At 35.8% G+C, this 18,523-nt stretch overlaps 3 protein-coding genes across 5 annotated transcripts; 1 reads left to right on the forward strand and 2 right to left on the reverse strand.

Moving 5' to 3' along the window:
- Positions 1-10,459: 10,459 nt before the first annotated feature.
- Positions 10,460-13,472, reverse strand: LOC9305726 (calmodulin-binding protein 60 D). Of its 3 annotated transcripts, XM_021017728.1 has the most exons (10): positions 13,403-13,448; positions 13,242-13,266; positions 13,072-13,149; positions 12,917-12,992; positions 12,766-12,824; positions 12,193-12,692; positions 11,942-12,102; positions 11,647-11,850; positions 11,289-11,475; positions 10,460-11,192 (listed from the first exon to the last, which is right to left on the reverse strand). In XM_021017728.1, the coding sequence occupies exons 3-10, from the start codon at positions 13,134-13,136 to the stop codon at positions 10,642-10,644; spliced, it is 1,803 nt and encodes a 600-aa protein (XP_020873387.1). In that variant the 5' UTR covers positions 13,137-13,149; positions 13,242-13,266; positions 13,403-13,448; the 3' UTR covers positions 10,460-10,641. The 3 variants fall into 3 exon arrangements, with proteins under 3 accessions (XP_020873387.1, XP_020873386.1, XP_020873385.1); XM_021017727.1 differs by lacking the exon at positions 13,242-13,266 and having other exon boundaries at positions 13,335-13,472; XM_021017726.1 differs by lacking the exon at positions 13,242-13,266 and having other exon boundaries at positions 13,072-13,185; positions 13,335-13,471.
- Positions 13,473-15,353: 1,881 nt separating this feature from the next.
- Positions 15,354-16,707, forward strand: LOC9305727 (pathogenesis-related protein PR-1). Its single transcript, XM_002867544.2, has 2 exons — positions 15,354-15,850; positions 16,176-16,707. Exons 1-2 carry the CDS (start codon positions 15,589-15,591, stop codon positions 16,538-16,540), a joined length of 627 nt encoding a protein of 208 aa, XP_002867590.1. The 5' UTR covers positions 15,354-15,588; the 3' UTR covers positions 16,541-16,707.
- A 136-nt stretch (positions 16,708-16,843) lies between these two features.
- On the reverse strand, positions 16,844-17,833 carry LOC9303663 (pathogenesis-related protein PR-1). Its single transcript, XM_002869610.2, has one exon. It carries the CDS (start codon positions 17,706-17,708, stop codon positions 17,136-17,138), a length of 573 nt encoding a protein of 190 aa, XP_002869656.1. The 5' UTR covers positions 17,709-17,833; the 3' UTR covers positions 16,844-17,135.
- Between the last annotated feature and the right edge of the window lie 690 nt (positions 17,834-18,523).

Genomic DNA, 18,523 nt, shown 5'->3' on the forward strand with positions numbered 1-18,523 from the left:
GAACAACAAGTGAATTTTGTTGAAAGTTACAAAGAGGTGAGAGAAACTTTGATTAAACTTGGTACAGAAAATCAAGATTTGCTAAAAGAAAAGATACGTCTCGAATCACTTGTTGAACTATTACAGAATCAACTAGAAGATGAAAAGAAGATTAGCAAAGAAAGTTTGAGTTTGATGAAAGAAAAACTAAGCTTGTCTGCTAAAGCTGATAATTTGGAGAAAGAACTGATCGCTGAAAGGAAGATATCTGCAGGACTACAAACAGAACTTAATCAACAACATCGGAAGATTCACATGTTTGCTGGAACAAAACAACTAGATCAGATTCTAAGCTATGGAAGGACGGAAAAAACAAACAAAGGACTAGGGTACACTGGTCATGGAGAAACAAGCACAGGTCAAACCAAGTTTGTGTCTGGAGGAATATCTCATCATGCACAAGATGAATCAAGAAAAAGTGTTTTCAAAGGCATCGGATGCTATTTCTGTGGAAAGATTGGGCACATAAAGATTCATTGTTACAAGTACTGGGAGAAAGTGGGAAAACTCAGGTATCAAAGGAAGTTTACATGGAATGGATATAAACATCAAATCTGGGTAAAGAAAATTGATCTATATCCAACTCTAGTCAGAAGAACTGCAGAAAGAGATACAGGAAGTAGAGCAGGACTTGGTTTTAGATGCAACATGGCGTTAGTCACAGAGGAATGCGAGAAAAAGAGTCCTTGGTACTTTGATAGTGGGTGTTCACGCCATATGACAGGCACAAAAGATTACTTACAAGACATCAAGAAAATCAAAGGAGGTAAAGTGACTTTTGGTGATGGAGGTCATGGAGACATACAAGGTAAAGGAAAAACTAGTGATGTAGAGCTACCTCAGCTGATGAATGTCTATCTTGTTCGTGGATTAAAGGCTAATCTTATTAGTGTAAGTCAGTTGTGTGACGAAGGTCTAGAAGTTACTTTCACTAAAGAAGATTGTAAAGCATTTGATGAAACCGGTGACATTGTTCTAGGAGGTAAGAGAACAGGAAACAATTGTTACATGTGGGAAAACCGTACAACCAACTGTTTCTCTGCACGAGACAACCTTAATCTATGGCATCAACGTCTAGGTCACATGAATACAAGAAATCTGACTACTTTGGTTGACAAAGAAATTATCCGAGGAGTTCCTAAGCTTAAAGATGAAGATAAGATGATGTGTGGTCCATGTAATCAAGGGAAACAAGTCAAAGTGCAGCACAAGAAAGTTCCAGATGTTCAGACTAAGTCAGCACTTGATTTGGTTCATATGGATTTAATGGGGCCAATGCCAATTGAAAGCATAGCTGGGAAGAAGTATGTGTTTGTATTGGTAGACGATTTTTCTAGATATACATGGGTGAGATTCATTCGAGAGAAGTCAGACGCAGCAGATAGTTTCAGAATATGGGCTCTTCAGCTTATCAATGAGAGAGGAGGTATTAAAAGAATAAGAAGTGATCATGGTGGAGAATTTCAAAATGAATCCATGAAAGATTTTTGTGAAAAGCATGGAATTGCACATCAGTTTTCAGCTCCAAGAACACCTCAACAAAATGGGGTTGTAGAAAGGAAGAATAGAACTCTTCAAGAGATGGCTAGAGCAATGATGCATGGAAATCAGGTTCCACAGAGGTTTTGGGCAGAAGCAATAAACACATCATGCTATATCGTCAATAGGGTCTATGTGAGAAGAGATTCGATGAAGACTCCATATGAGTTATGGAAAGGAAAGACTCCGAATCTGAGCTACTTTCACGTGTTTGGATGCAGATGCTATATACTGAATGACAAAGACTACCTTGGAAAATTTGATTCCAGAAGTGATGAAGGCATGTTTCTGGGTTACTCAGAGACTAGTACAGCATTCAGAATCTACAACAAAAGAACGTGTGCTATTATGGAATCAGTTAATGTTGTATTTGATGATCATTATGTGTCAAAGGTTAGTGAAGAACTTGAAGAAAGTGACACAGAACTGGATGAGATAACCAATAAAGAGGTTAAAGAAAAAGTGGATGGTTCATCGATAGAACAAGAAGATAGTCACAAAGAAGCTCAGAAAATTCAGGTACACAAAAATCATTCATCATCAGACATCATTGGAGATCTCCAAGATCCGATGAAAACCAGAGGTGTAAAGCTTGATTTCAAGAAGATGACAAGTAATTTTGCAGAATGGGAAACTTTGCAGTTTCAATGCTTTGTTTCATCCGTTGAACCAAAAAATCATGTTGAAGCACTTGAAGATAATTTCTGGATCATTGCTATGCAGGAAGAGCTAGAACAGTTCGAAAGAAATGAAGTTTGGGAATTGGTTAAACGACCTGCGGATACAAATATTATAGGAACCAAATGGATTTTTAAGAACAAGAGTGATGAAAAAGGAGTAGTTGTCAGAAATAAAGCAAGATTGGTAGCACAAGGGTATAATCAAATCGAAGGTGTTGACTTTGAAGAAACGTTTGCACCTGTAGCAAGACTTGAATCAATCAGACTTTTCTTGGGAATGGCTTGTATTCTTAACTTCACGGTTCATCAAATGGATGTTAAAAGTGCTTTTCTAAATGGTATACTACAAGAAGAAGTATATGTTGAGCAACCTAAAGGATTTGAAGATATGATGAAACCTGAGTATGTTTTCAAGCTAAAGAAGGCTCTATATGGACTCAAACAAGCACCTAGAGCATGGTATGAAAGGCTGACTAACTTTCTGCTTGAGAAAGGCTACAACAGAGGAAGTGTTGATAAAACTTTGTTTATTCTTGAAGAAAACAAAGAGATCATGATGGTGCAGATTTATGTTGATGATATTATTTTCGGGAGTACTTCTCAGAAGTTGGTGGATCAGTTTATAGAGAACATGACAAAAGAGTTTGAAATGAGTTTGGTAGGTGAATTGAAGTATTTCTTGGGATTGCAGATAGTTCAATCGGATGAAGGAATCTACATCACACAGAGTACTTATGCTAAGAAGATCTTGAAGAAGTTTCAAATGGATAAATGCAAAGAAGCTAAAACTCCTATGAGTACCTCATTGAAATTATCAAGAGATGAAAATGGAACAGATGTAAACGTCAAAACTTACAGAGGAATGATTGGAAGTCTCTTATATCTAACTGCTAGTAGGCCTGATTTATGTCTGAGTGTTGGAGTTTGTGCTAGATATCAAGCAAAGCCTAAACAGTCTCATCTTGAAGCTGTGAAGAGAATTCTGAAGTATGTCAAAGGAACTGTAGATCTTGGTATTTGGTATTCAAGAAACTCAAATCAAAATCTGGTTGGTTACTGTGATGCTGATTATGCTGGAAATGTGAATGACAGAAAAAGTACAAGTGGAGGATGTTTCTTTCTTGGAAACAATCTAATTGCGTGGTTGAGTAAGAAGCAAAACTCTGTGTCAATATCCACCGCAGAATCTGAGTATATTGCCATGGGAAGTTGTTGCACTCAGTTACTTTGGATGAAGCAAATGTTAGCAGATTATGGAATCGACGCTGGAGTTTTTCAAGTCTACTGTGATAATCAGAGTGCTATAGATATCTCTAAAAATCCGGTTCAACATTCAAGAACTAAACATATTGATGTGAGACATCACTTTATTCGAGAATTGGTTGAAGAAAAGAAGGTTCAGATTGATCATGTTGGGACAGAGATTCAGCTTGCAGATATTTTTACAAAGGCATTGGACTTCAACAGGTTTGTCACATTAAGAAATTCACTTGGAGTATGTGAACTATGATCTGACTCAGTCAGAGAACAAGAGAGCTGATATGGTTATGAAGATACGGTTCAATTCAATATTTCTAGTTCGGTTTATCACATTAGAAGCTCCAAGAATGGTTTATTCCGTTTTGTTTTTGGCAAAAATCGAGTTTTTTGAATTTTAAAAAAGGGATATGCAATCATAACAAGATTTACTCAAATCTTGGTGAAAAGATTCTCGGGGAGAAAGACAAAGAGGCTAATTGAAAAAAAAAAAAGTTTTTAAAACCCTAAGAAACAAGAGAAGCGAGAAATTCACTGCAGAAAAGTTCTCAAATCGTAAGAATGGTGAAAGCTACACGAAGAGGACCAATCGGAGGAAGAAGACAGGCTAGAGAAAGTCGGTCTGATGGTGGTGCAGAAAACCCACAATTTGTTGATGAACCCATCGAAGAACCAGTCAGATCTACAGTTGCTTCTTTATCTCTGGTTCCATATGACAACGATGAAGATTCATTCGCCACTGCAAGCGAAGGAACTAAGAGTGGTGGATCTGGTGAAGATAAGCAAGATGTAGTGGAATCAAAGAAACCTGACAGAGATTCTAAGGTTCCTTCTGAACAATTTGAAGAAGCAGGTTTGATTTCATCTCAGAATGATGAAATTCGTGATCAATCAGAGCAGAATCAGAAGCAAGATTCTACTTTCTCAGAACAAGCTGAACAGAATGTTATCGGGTCACATGCAGAACAGATAGAAGAAGAAATAGATGACAGACATGTTGAAGTACCAGAGGAAAGGGTTGGAGATGAACCAATCCACGTCTCAGATGTTGAACTTGAGCCCACTGAGCTGACTGTTGAAGATCAATTCCAGAAGAATCAGAAGGAAAAAGAAGCTCGTAAGAAGAGAGTCTTCAAACAGCTAGGTCTAGCTCCTCCAAAGAAGAAACAGAAGAATGCTGAACCAAGTTCAAAGAAGAACAAATCTCTCAACGCTTCTGGTTCAGGTAAAAGCAAACCCAAGAAAAGCTTTCGATCTAAGCTATTCTCATCTCCTCAAGCTCGAGAAAGGTATGCTTTATTTAAGGATAGGAGTTTAGTTGAGGAACGCTTGATTGATTTAGAAAAAGAAGATACTTGGGGATTTTTAGCTTTGATCAAATCTGCAAAGTTGGAACCCACTGTAACGAATCTAGGCAGTTATGTGAAGGAGGTAATTGCTGAGTTTTATGCTAATCTCCCTTCTGAGAAGTCTGAAGAAAATTCTGAGAAAGTCAGTGTATTCGTCAGAGAACATGTTTATGAGTTTTCCTCTCAGAAAATCAACAAGTCTCTTGGGTTCAAAGAGTTGAACAAAGATGAGTTAAAGGCAGATAGTGAGGCTGATTCTATTGGAAAAGAAAAGCTTGCAGAAATCTTAAGTGAAGAAGAGAAAACAGGCTGGGATGACTTGATTTTTAAGAATCTTTCACCACGAGTTGGAGCACTTCTTCGTATCACAGCTCAGAATTGGATCCCTTCGTCTAATCCAGACTATGTCTCAGTTGAAAGAGCTCAGCTTATCTACAAAATCTTTCATGGGATCAGATTTGATGTTGGGAAGATGATTTTCAATCAAGTGATGTCACCTGTTCAGAATAAGGATGAAAGATGGTTGGTGTTTCCCCGAATCATATATGGGATGCTCATAAGTCAAAAAGAAGTGACAATCTTTCCTGGAGAAAAGTTTGTGACTCCTAAGTTCTACAAAAAGGATGTCAGAACTGGTCAAGCTTACACTGAAAGGATGAAGGGCAAAGCAAAAGCTAGCACTCAGCCAAATACTTCAAGAGCTGCTCCTCAAAATGTATATCCTTCTTCTCAGTTTAATCCAGAGTATCAAGGATATACTGTTGTGGACATTGGAAGCATCCGTCTGCCACACCCTGATGAGGATGATAGAGAGGGAATGTTTATGGCCTTGTTAGACACAGCTCAGGCTATTTCCAAGATGAATGGAGTGATTCAACAACTTGTTCTCAGTCATCCTTTGTCCAAAAGACTATAGGAAGTTTGGTTTTTAACCTTGAGCTCTCAAGCAGGGGGAGAAAGGAGTATGGCTGTGAGTCTGGGGGAGTTCATGTGTTGTGGGGGAGTAGTTATTTGATTTTTTTTTGAACTCCAGACTTTGTTGTTGCTTGTTTTTCAGACTTTGTCAGATTTAGGGGGAGTTAGTCTTTGTTGGACGAAATTGCTAAAATTTTTAATAACTTCGATTGTTTAAAGTCTGTGATTGCTTGTGATGAAAAATGTCTACAAAAGATAGAAGATTTCAAATGCAGGTGCTTGAGAGACACAAGATTAAAAAGGGGGAGATTGAAGATGCAGCTTCTGAAGGAGTACCTGAACTAAGTCAAGAAGTAACTCAAGAGAACAGAGCAACATGAACAAGATTAAGGAAATATGCAGAATCTTGTTATGGCGGTTTGAAGTGAAGACTAGAAGCTTAGAGAAGATTCTAGAAGACTGAAGAGTTTCCTTTTGCAAGAAGAAAAGGAAAACATGAAGACAAAGGACAATTTCCTATTCCATAAAGAAAAAGGAAATTGTCCATTCCAATTAGTTTTAGAATTGGAAATCGACCTGTTGTATGGTCTCAACCTATTTAGTATAAATAGGGTGCTAAGGCTTGTAGAAAGCTTAGCACAATCACTAGAGAGAATTCCTAGCTATTAAGTCTTAGTTTGAGAGAAATAGAGAACTAGAGGCTTAAAGAGAGCTAAGGGTTTTAAGGAGAGTTATTGTTCTTAATCGGTCTGTGATTAATGAACAAGACTTAGTGAGAATAGAAAATAGTGTTAAAGGAGAAACCTTGTAAACATATTTTCTATTAATCGAAAGAGTTTTTGAGAAATTCTGAGTTACATCGTGAACTAATTCAAAACTTAGTAGCTCTTGCATTTACAGAAGATGGAAAGTGATGGTTAGATTTTGGCTTTGGAGTTGGAGACGCGGTTTTGGTTTTTCAAATACAGTTATTTAATCTTGACCATCGTCGCTTTTCTAGATGGGCGTATGGAACACAGCTAAGATCTCCCTTACTTGTGATGACTTATCTTTATTGACAAGTTTTTTTTTTTTGATAAACTTGTAAATATCATTAAAAATGAAAAGTTGAGGCTTTACAAATAGCTGGGCCTAAAACTATACTATCTTGCCAAAAAAGAAATAAAAAACAAGATAGCATAAGCAAATGAGAAAAAACGCAAATATCTCATTAAAGCCAAAGTTGCAGCAGACTAGCAAACTTCTTCAGGGATCTTCTCGCGTTGATTGAGTTTCGAACATGCCGATCTACTTCCCGAAACACCGTAGAGGATGGGATGACTTGCTGATTGTGAAGAAGATTGTTTCTTTGCTTCCAGATCCCATAAACAATTGCATGAGTAACAATTTTCCGAAGGAGAGAAGGAGATCTGCTGGAAGTAGCTTTTGTCCAGGAAAGCAGGGCTGTCCAAGAACTGAAGACCGTGGGCAGAATACCGAGCCGAGTTTGAGCAAGCTGCCAAATCACTACGCTGCAAGAGCAAGAGAGCATAAGGTGGTCCCTGGTCTCATCATGACCATCACAGAGGCAGCAGGCGGTGGGAACGTCCATGCCCCAAGACGCCAGCCTCATCCTTGTGGGTAACCTGTCAAGCTGAGAGATCCACATTAAGAAAGCATGTTTTGGCGATGCTCCTTTAAACCAAATAGCATTGAACCAGTTCTTTTTTGGAGCAGCAGGTCTGAGGATTGACCAAGTTTTAGCAGAGGAGAAACCCCTACAATTTATACCATCAGAAAACCAACCATAGGAGTCTTCAAGAGAACATGAGCTAGGAAGAGGGATGGTTGTCAGATGAGCCTGCAGGTTTAGAGTCTGAACAGATCTTGCGCTAGGTAAGATCCATCCAAGGTCAGAGCAAGCCGAGGAGATAGAAGCATTAATAGGTATTCTCAGTGACCTTGGACCACCAAAACCAATGTAATTGATTAAAGGGCCAAACGGAGTCCAAACATCAAACCAGAAACTGCCTTTTACTCCATTACCCACATCACATCGAATAAAACGAATAGCCAAGTGACGCAGCTTTAAAATAGATCTCCATAGCCACGAGTCGCCACTTTTCTGCCTTTTACTTTATTGACAAGTTTCATTTTAACCAAAGGATCCAAGTACAAAATCAGTGATCAGTCCCCACACGGATGTACTTTCTAGACCCTATAAAATGTAAAATAAAAATCCCAAAACTTAGATAGGTTTTTCAAAAAAACTATTTTATATAATTTTTTTTTTAAAAAAAGTATTTGAGTTCTTCAAAATTAAACAGCAGTTAAACACATAAAAATATATCCAAAAGTTTATTACATGAGTTAGTCAAATCTTAAGAATATTGTGACAAATTCTTATAGTTTATTTGTACTAGGTTTACCGAATTAATATATCTACTTGTTTGGTTCTCCTACTTTTTTTATTTAACTCAACGTGAAAAGGAAAAAAATTAAGACAAGAGACATGTTTTTCCACAAGTTGGGCGTGGGCGTTCAGTAGAAGATATTAATGGGCTTCTAGGCCCATACTTAGCCTGTCTTCTATTAAATCTGCATGTTTGAAATAGAAAAAAGAATCAGCTTCTTGTCTAGCTGCTGAAGGTTAGTCTTCATTTTTTCTCATATGGTTCATCGATTATTCTCCTGTCTAATAATAATAAGCTACTAGAATTTAACCCGCGGTACACCGCGGGGCTATATTTTTTAAAAAAATGTAATGTTATTTTTTAAAAGATTAACTGAAGATATATCATATTAGTTTGTATTTTTAAATGTAGATATCTATCTATGTATTATTTAGGGGAAAACGACCTTTTTCAACCTCAACTATTTGCAGGCGGGTTTTTCCAACCCAAACTATTATCCCTAGTCGATTTCAACCCAAACCCAAAATTAATTCAAAATCGAAACCTGAACTAATGCAAATGAGCCGATTTCAACACGACGCGGAACGGTGTTAGTTCGGAAGTTAACGGTTACTAAACCTTGGGTAATTCTCTCTCTACAACATTCATCAAACCTTGAAAATAAAATCAAATAACTTTGAGAACTGTTAATTTCCGAACTAACATTGTTTCACGTCGTGTTGAAATCGGCTCATTTACATTAGTTTAGGTTTTGATTTTGTATTATTTATGGGTTCGGGTTAAAATCGACTGGGGGTCATAGTTTGGGTTGAAAAAACCCGCCAGCAAATAGTCGAGGTTGAAAAAGGCCGTTTTCCCGTATTATTTAGTGTATGATTACTATTGTTTAGGTTTCAATTTTTGAAATAGAGATACGAAAACATACATTTTTTAAGTAACGAAGTATGATCAATTTTAAAATTTTGAATAATTTACTCCGCGGTATACCATGGGTCGATACTTGTATAACTAAAATTTTTAAATTTTAAGTTGTATTTGTTTTGTTAATATTGTATGTTTTGTTTTGTGTTTAAGGTTGTATAATTGTATTTTGATTGTTAATTTTAGAATTTCATCCGTGATATACCGTTATTTATTAATATCGACCCAAACCAGTCATCCCATATAAACCTGTCTATATTATTCCGTTACCTAAATTATTAGTGTTATAAAATCCAAGATAATAAATTATTATTGTTATAAAATCCAATAATTTTAGGATCTCCCCCGTGGTATACATTTCCTTGAATGATTTCAAATTTATACTACTAATATATATTTAAAATTTTATCATATAAATTATATAATTTTTCTATGTGAATATTTTGATTATTTTGTAAAACTAAATAATAAGTGTCAATTGTATGAATTCGTAAATTAGATGGAACTCCATGATTTATTTGCTAAAGATACTCCAAAAATGTATATATACATTCTTGGATTTCATCCGTAATATACCGTCTCGTATGAATATCGACTTTAACCCGTTCCACCATATTACCCCGTAAAACTAAACATTATTTTGTTATTTTTCTTTTTGATAATACTTTTATTTAAAAACATATAATTTGGGTCAATTTAAAAGTTTGCTTTAAATGGTTCCCATAGTATATAGATTTTTTTTTATTTATATAGAGTTCAAATATTATTAATATTATAAACTTTTTATAGAGTGAATATTATAAATACTTTTAAACGTCTGATAAAGTTTAAATATTTATAATGTTTAAAATTCTTATAAATTCTTATAAAATTAAAATATTTACGATATTTGAAACTTCAAAAAAATTTAATATTATAAATATTTAAAACGTTTTATAAAGTTTAACTTTTTAAAAAGTTTAAACAATTATAATATTTCTTTTATAAAGTAAATATTTATAATATTTGAAACTTTGAAATTTTTTTAATTATTTTAAATAAAGAACCGGAGTAAACTGGATAACACTTTTAATTTTAACGCCTAATAAATGAGAACGTCGGATAACATTTTGTTTTATTTTTGTCTTTGAGAATTAATTTAAATGAGAAGCCAAAGTTCCAAACCATAATAAATCACATATCACGTTTGTTTAATTATTCACTTACGTAAACTCTTTTAGAAAACAGAATCCATGAAACAAAATAAAAAAATTTGTTGGGGTTATATATTTTGTAAAAGATTTGTTGGCCACGATTTTAGAAGGTAATATCTTTGATTTAGTTTTGCATATCTAAACAATAAATGACAATGGCATTCTCTTGTAAATACATTCCAACTCCAGGATTTATTTGCTAAAAGTCATCCAAAAATGTATATATAGATAAGTCAAGTAAACAAAAACCCAATAAACGAATAACTATAGCGACGATGCGAATATCGGTAAGTGATGTTGCTATACATCCCTATACTGTACAGGGCTTCTATACACTATCAAGCAACCTGACTATTCATTCACCATCATCAAGCTCCACAATCTGTGCTCTTCTCTCAGCAGCTTTCCTCCTTATGAAGAATCCCCATCTCATAGCAGCTTTTATCTTCAGCCACCCAACAACCGCTTTTCCTGATCGCCCACGGTCCTCATCATTATATCCCTGCATCATTGGTGTATTATGCATAAACGATGGGAAAGCAAACCCATCTTCCCCATTGCCACCTCCCATGCTAAAGAGCTGGAGAAGCTGTTGCATGTCCTCATTCGCTAACATATCATGGCTTCTTTGCCGGATCTCTTCCTCTGCGAATAAGTCGTTCTCATTGGGGTTTATCCAGTCTTCGAAAGGATTAAGATTTTCCTGGTCAACAGATGATTTGATGTCTTGGTACCCACCTGTGGATGAATATGGAGGACCAAGAACCAACCCAGTTACATTTTCATTCTCTATGGTAGGTTGACTTTGCGGTTGCTGAATTCCCATAAACTGATCTTGCTGCGAAACAAAATCGAATTGTGCTTGTGGGTTATGAGGCTGGGATGTTGCCAGCGTTTGATTATAGCCTGCAATAAAGATAGAAATAGGATATAAACTTACGATGCAGAACGAAGAACACAATATCTGAGATTTAGTAATTTACAAGGGACTGATTTGCCAACCTTCAATTGCGAATTCAGGAAACTGACTAAGAGGCACGGTAGAGTAACTTGCCAGAGCTGTTACAGGATCAGTCTGAGAAATATCCAACCTCTCAGGCTGGTTGAAGTTTAAAAGAGATTTGCCTTCATACTCCACGACCTGGTTCCAATTTTCATATGCTTTCTTCACCAGTCCATCCACATATACCTTTCAGAATTAAACACCAATTTTTTTATACTACTGCATACATATAACAGAACTAATATATAAAATCACACATCACTAAAACAAAGATCTGTAAATCAGAGTTTCCCAGAACAATAATACCAAACATCATAAGGCAAATAAGTGTCAAAAATTAAGGAGAATGAGATAGACCTTTTGGCTTTCAGAGAGTGAATCAGCAGATATGTATTGGTCTCCAGAAATGAGGCCACTTAACTCGTAGATGTTATTGAACACAACGCCAACATTCCTTGAATCTTCAGTATAGTAGATATAAAGCTTACCGCTTAGGACACATGTTTTTGCGTGCTCCACTAGCAATTCCCACATCTTATTTGACATGCCACTTCCAAGAATCTAGACGAACATAAAAAAATCATAATTATTCATGAGCACTGAATAAATGTTCTCATCCAACAACAATGAGCTTGACGTTATAGGCACTCACAGCTCGTAGTTTTGCAGAATCCCTGACCAATTTTCTCAGAAAGCCTTCCACAGTGACTATTCCTGCAGCGGTTAGCCTCTTATGGAAGGCCCCATCTTTACCAATCTTCTCTAACCTCCAAACCTCATCATTCAAAGCAGGTGGATAATGCTTCTTGTACACTGCACATAACAATCCAATAACGCGTTGATTTAGAAGAAAAGAAGGGGCAAGGACAAGGCAAAAAGAGATCAAGTTAAGAAAACACATACATTCGCCCCTGTGATCTTTAACAGAGAAAGCTTCTGTCTTTGCTTCACGTATGCGTATGCCATCACAGTACCCAGAGGGTACCCTTAAACCAAGCCTGAACTTGCGACTTCGAATCCAGCTCGAATTATCCGTGAAAACAATCTCACCCAAAGTGCCTACCCCTTCCTTGAGAACAACACACAAATCTCCAGTAAGCAAAGGTCTCTTTCCTTCACGCTCTTTTACAACATGACTTTCAAATTCTTCCTGGGTCCAATCTTCATCATCTTCGTTGTTAAAGTCACCCCCGAGCACAACAACCTCAAGCTTCAGGGAAGCTTCTGGTCCAACTGTTACAGGACGGCGAGTGTTTGCATCAATCAATACAACATGGATAGCAGCACCTTGATCTCCTTCCACTCTTCCTCCAGTGAATAAAGGGAGAGATAACCTAGACTTGAAATGCAGCTGCAAGTTCCGGCCATCTAGACCTCGAATTCGTTTTGGAGAAGACCCAGAACTGAAATATAGTCGGAAATCTCAGGATATAATTTCATGACCACTAATGTAAGCCATTGAATAAAAGGTGTTACCTTGTATTAAGCCTAGCAGGGGCTAATTTTGCCAAAGCACGTTCCACTTCCTCACTAACCTGCTCAGCACCAATACCGTACTAATAAACAAAACTGATTCATACCTAAACATAACTAACTTTTCAAAGAGACGAGAGTAAGCAAATCTTACAACTCGACGGAGGATAGGTTCCAACGACGAGCAAAGCTTCTGCAAACTGTCAACTTTCAGAGCCTCAACAATCACACTGCGCAAAAGGACCAGAAAAAAGTCTTTAATACTAAGAAATTTTCAAAAACAATCAGAGAAGATGAAGACAAAATAACCTAGCAAGAGCAGGACGCTTTCGCTCAGGCTTGTCGTCACCGTTGCCCTCTAAGTTCCTCTTCATGTGATTGTTACCTCTAGACAATTTAAAAAAAAACCCTAATTTCTGAGATCTGCGAACAACACAAGTACACAAATCAGACTACAGAAAAACCCTAAATTCCGTTACCAAATCGCTCACAGAATCGCAAAAGAATTTGCGTAGACTCTCTCGGTGACAAACAGAAAAATAAATCAGCAAGTACGCGAAAGAGAAAATTACATGTCCAGTGAGAGTACCGCCGCCTGAGTAAATTGGCCGGCGACGGAAGTGGTTTGAGTAGTCTATAGTTTCCCAACAGAGTCGCCTTTGCTCTTGGATTCTCTGTTTTGTTTGGTAATGGGTCAACCTCAGACTGAGTCAGAGTGTTTTTTATTATGTGGTGAGAGCTACCATGCTAGTCACGTGTCGACACGACGACATCCTCCAATGTGACTTTTCGGAATGTGATATAAAATCACAGCCGTACGTTCAACGTAGTGCTGCCTTTTATTTTAATAAAGTATATCCCTTTTTTCTTTTTCTTTGTTATAATTTTTTTCCTATTGAATATACCTTTTTTTTCTTGAGAAATTGTTAAAAATGCCCCTTTTTAAAAATGCCCTCTTTGAGAGTCCATTTTTAAGTTTGTCCTCTTTTAATTTTTAATGACCATTTTACCCTTATTTGAAACAAAATTAGGTCCACAAAATACAAAATATTTTTTGGCGGGAAAAGTGATCCCGCAATTTTCCCGCCAAAACACTTGTAAAAACCTTTAAAAAACCTTGTAAAATTGTCCCGTAAAAATTTTTCCCGCCAAAAAATTTTCCCGCCAAAAAATTTTTTTTGCGGGAAAAATGATTCCGCAATTTTTTTTGCGAAATTTTTTTGGCGGGAAAATTTTTGGCGGGAAAAATTTACAAGGTATTTTAAAGGTTTTACAGAGTATTTACAAGTGTTTTGTAAGGTTTTACAATGTATTTTAAAAGGTTTTACAAGGTACTTATAAGGTTTTATAAGGTATTTATAACTTGTAAAACCTTATAAAAAACTTGTAAAACCTTATAACTTGTAAAAACCTTATAAAATAGCTTGTAAAATCTTATAATATCTTATAAATACCTTGTAAATACGTTGTAAAACCTTTTAAAATACATTGTAAAACCTTATAAATACCTTGTAAAAAACCTTTAAAATACCTTGTAAATTTTTGGCGGGAAAAATTTTCCCGACAAAAATTTAACGCCAAAAAAATTGCGGAATTACTTTTCCCGCAAAAAAAAATTTTTGGCGGGAAAATTTTTTGGCGGAAAAAAGTTTTACGGGAAAATTTTACAAGGTATTTTAAAGGTTTTACAAGTTTTTACAAGTGTTTTGGCGGGAAAAATTGCGGGATCACTTTTCCCGCCAAAAAATATTTTGTATTTTGTGGACCTAATTTTGTTATATTTCCTTATATATTTGTGATATCTTTTATTAAAAGAAGGGTAATTTAGTCATTTTGTACATAAAAAGGGGTATTTTTAAAAATAGACAGCCAAAGGGGGCATTTTTGAAAAGGGGTATTAAAAAGGGACATTTTTGTGAGTCTCCCTTTTTTCTTTTTCTTTTTCTTTTTATCTTGATTTCAGATAACTATATTTACAATATGTAGATTTAATTAATTAAAAAAATTAAATTATTTAAGCCAGATTTCGGTTCGGTTTTCATGATTTTACGATTTTTAGAGTTTTTATGTCATAAGATTGATGTATACAAACAGTAATTGATAAAAATAATAAACTATAATTGATCAGTTGTAAAAAAAAAAATCAGAAAATATAAAAACACAAAAATCAAACCTTAATATGACTTATAAATTTAAGTTTTTTTTAATCAACTAAATTTAATTTGCTCTAGACACTTAATACTTAAGTAAGAAACCATTTAATATATAAGGTTTTAGGAAGGGGTGTTTTTGAAAAATCGTATTTTTAAAATTTCTCCATATATTTTTTTTCTTTTTTGAAATTTCTAATACTTCAATCTATTTTATTTATCTTTAGTCTAAGGACAAACATAATAATAATAGGAAAAAAAGACCGACTGATATATCATAAACCTCACTTTTTATATTTTTAATTCTAATAGCTGAAACAAAAATCTAATAATATTTCCGTTAAAAAATTATATAATACTTCAATCAGTCAATCTATGTTATTTATCTTTTTTTTTTTTTGGTAGGAACTATGTTATTTATCTTTAGTCTTAAGGAAAAAAAATGTATATAAAATACCTACTTGCATGGTTAAAATATCTACAACTCCTCTTTTACTAAAGCGACACAAAGTGGTAAGTGGTAACCATAATCGAACATGTAAGCCACTTCTAGTTGACTCTCAAATTGCATTGTCATAATTAATTATGCACTAACTTAAGCATATAAATAATCACCCCCATCAAATCATTTTTCTACCACCATCCAAAACGAAATCTTTGGAGCAAGAAAACAAAGATGGCGACCACAACATCAACCCAAGCCACAGTTTTCGCAATCGCCCTTTTCTTGGTCGCCATCCAAGCCGTTCATGCAGACTATTATCGTCCACGGCTACCTACAAACCCGAGCCCTCCTCCCTACGTCGCAAAGCCCAAGCCGCTCCCAACTCCCAGCCCCAAACCTATCCTCTATCATCCTCCTCCCACATACCAACCACCCACGGGCTCGTTCGAACAACAATTTCTTGATCCACATAACACTGTCCGAGGCAATCTAGGTACTTTTATATATTAACTAAAGAATTAAGACCATATGTGATCACAGTTAAGACTATGCATGAGCATTAACAACATAAAACGGTCACTTGGGATCTTTGTAATTTTTATTTTTGTTGCCATACCCATATATAGTCATATTCGTAAGAAAGTAAGAAACCTATCCGTATTTTGATGTTATCTTAGATAAGAAAAAACATATATATTTTGTTTTGGACTACCCTACAAAACGAACAATTGGATAACATTATTTGTTAACATAATTGCGGGATCAACTTAAATTATTAGAAGTGATTGTATTGATTTGAAAATTTTCATGACCAACAGGTCTGCCTCCATTGGTGTGGGACGTAAAGATCGCAAGCTATGCAACATGGTGGGCTAACCAGAGGCGATACGACTGCTCCTTAACCCATTCGACCGGCCCATACGGTGAGAACTTGTTCTGGGGAAGTGGCTCAGACTTTACATCGACTTTCGCAGTGGAGTCATGGACCGTGGAGGCTAAGTCCTACAACCACATGACCAACACGTGTGAAGGAGATGGTATGTGTGGTCACTACACTCAGATCGTGTGGCGTGAAACCAGGCGCCTAGGTTGCGCTCGAGTTGTCTGCGAGAACGGCGCAGGTGTTTTCATCACTTGCAACTACGACCCTCCGGGTAACTACGTTGGGGAGAAGCCTTACTAACTTGGTCTAACACGTTGTTTAAATTAACGTTACGTTTGGTGATTTCTTAATCTATGTTTTTATTCTTCTTGACTTTTGTTTCTTTTTAAACTTATCATCCTATGGATTTTAAGTTGATGGTGTTATGAACATTTTGTTGTTATCTACTTTTCATTTTGTGATGGTCATGTCCCCAAAATAAAATTTTAATCGGTATACAAAGACCTTCCTTAGTTCCCTTAAATTTCTTAGATCATATAACTAATTCTACGTACTACGTACTTAAATATGAATATGAATATATTAATACATAGAACAAGATAATTTTCCGTTTGTACTTGGAATTTCTTACAAAAATCATATCATTTTTCATATTTTATATATTCTTGTATACTGGGCATTCTTACGGATATATAAATAACCGTTAATGCAATTACAACCATCAATTAAAGTAATCAAGATACATAATCAGTATCATAAACCCCACCCATACATCTATTTTCTAGTAAAATACACAAATACACCCACCTAATCTCCTTTAAAAAGTCATCATAATTTCTAAAAAATAAAATGACTAATTTGGAGAATTTTTAATTAATAGATAAATGATGATCAATTAATAGGGTTTCTGGCCGATGTAGTTGCCGGGAGGATCATAGTTGCAAGTCATGAAGATTCCACCATTGTTGCACACAACACGTGCACACCCGACCCTCCTCGTGTTCTTCCACACAATCTGTGTGTAATGGCCACACATCTGACCAGGGTCGCACGTGTTGGAGCCGTAATGATAAAACCTCTTCTCGCTGGCCCATGCAACCACCGCATCGGCCGGAGACCAGTTGGCGCCGTATCCCCAGTAGATGTTCTCGCCGAGATTAAACTCTCCGTTCGAGAAAGAGTGTCTCAAAGCACAATCTCCCCTTCTTTGATTAGCCCACCCTTGGGCGTAGTTCTGGAGTCTGCGGTCCCATATCAAAGGAGGTTCGAATCTTGCGGCACGGACCAGGTTGTGTCGGAACAAGAACTGCAAGGAGTCGTGGTCACATCCCGGACACAAATTCTTACAGATTCGGAACACCTGACCGAGGGTTGCAGATTTGGTTATTAATGACTTGGTTATTGATAAGGAAACAACGACATTAAGGGCACCTAAGAGTAATATTACTCGTAAATAGGATGAGCTCATCCTCTCTCTTTTCTGAGATTATATTGTTTTGTAGGTGCTAATGGTTTCGGAGGTTCAAGTGTGTTATTTAAATATACAGAGAAAAAGAAGGAAGCGATAAACTGTGTTTGAAAATGTATGGATGCAAATTCGAGGTTTTTTTTTAGCGGCTGTGTCTATTTTTTAACCGCGTAATGTGGATTACCAATGTCATGAAAGATTTGCTTTGTCTGGCGGATTGCAAATTTTAGAAGAAAAAAAAATGAGATTGAGGATAAATATGAATGTATTATTGGAGAGATATGATAAAGTAGATCATATGATTGTGTTATGTGTTGTCCCGTGAACCCTAATGTTGGACGTATTAGATAGGCTGATATGGGTTAATGATGGGTCGTTACAGAACACTCAAATAAGTCAACATGCCAACCCATATTGGCACTTACAACATTATTTCTATCAATTTAATCCAAGCAAATGTAATGATAGAAAGAAAAAAATATGGAAGAGAAATCAAATAGCTAGGGATGAAAGAAAGAAGAAGGTCGAAAAAATCCGATTGAATTTAGCAATCGCACAAGACAAAGCGAAATCAAAAGAATGTGAAAGAGATTCTATTGGTAGTATTTTGGTACTTACTTTTAATGTGAAAGAGATTCTTTTTTGTCATACATGTGCAATATGTATATTCATGTGAGTAATATGAAATAATTGATTTTTTTTTTTGGAACAAAAAATAATTGATTTAAATGTGCTTTACTTCTTAAGAGAGAAAACAAATCCAGACAATTATTCATAAAGAGTAAACTTTCCACAGTAACTTTAATGAAATAAAT

Source organism: Arabidopsis lyrata (assembly GCF_000004255.2).
Source record: "Arabidopsis lyrata subsp. lyrata unplaced genomic scaffold ARALYscaffold_7, whole genome shotgun sequence".
Taxonomy (NCBI): domain Eukaryota; kingdom Viridiplantae; phylum Streptophyta; class Magnoliopsida; order Brassicales; family Brassicaceae; genus Arabidopsis; species Arabidopsis lyrata.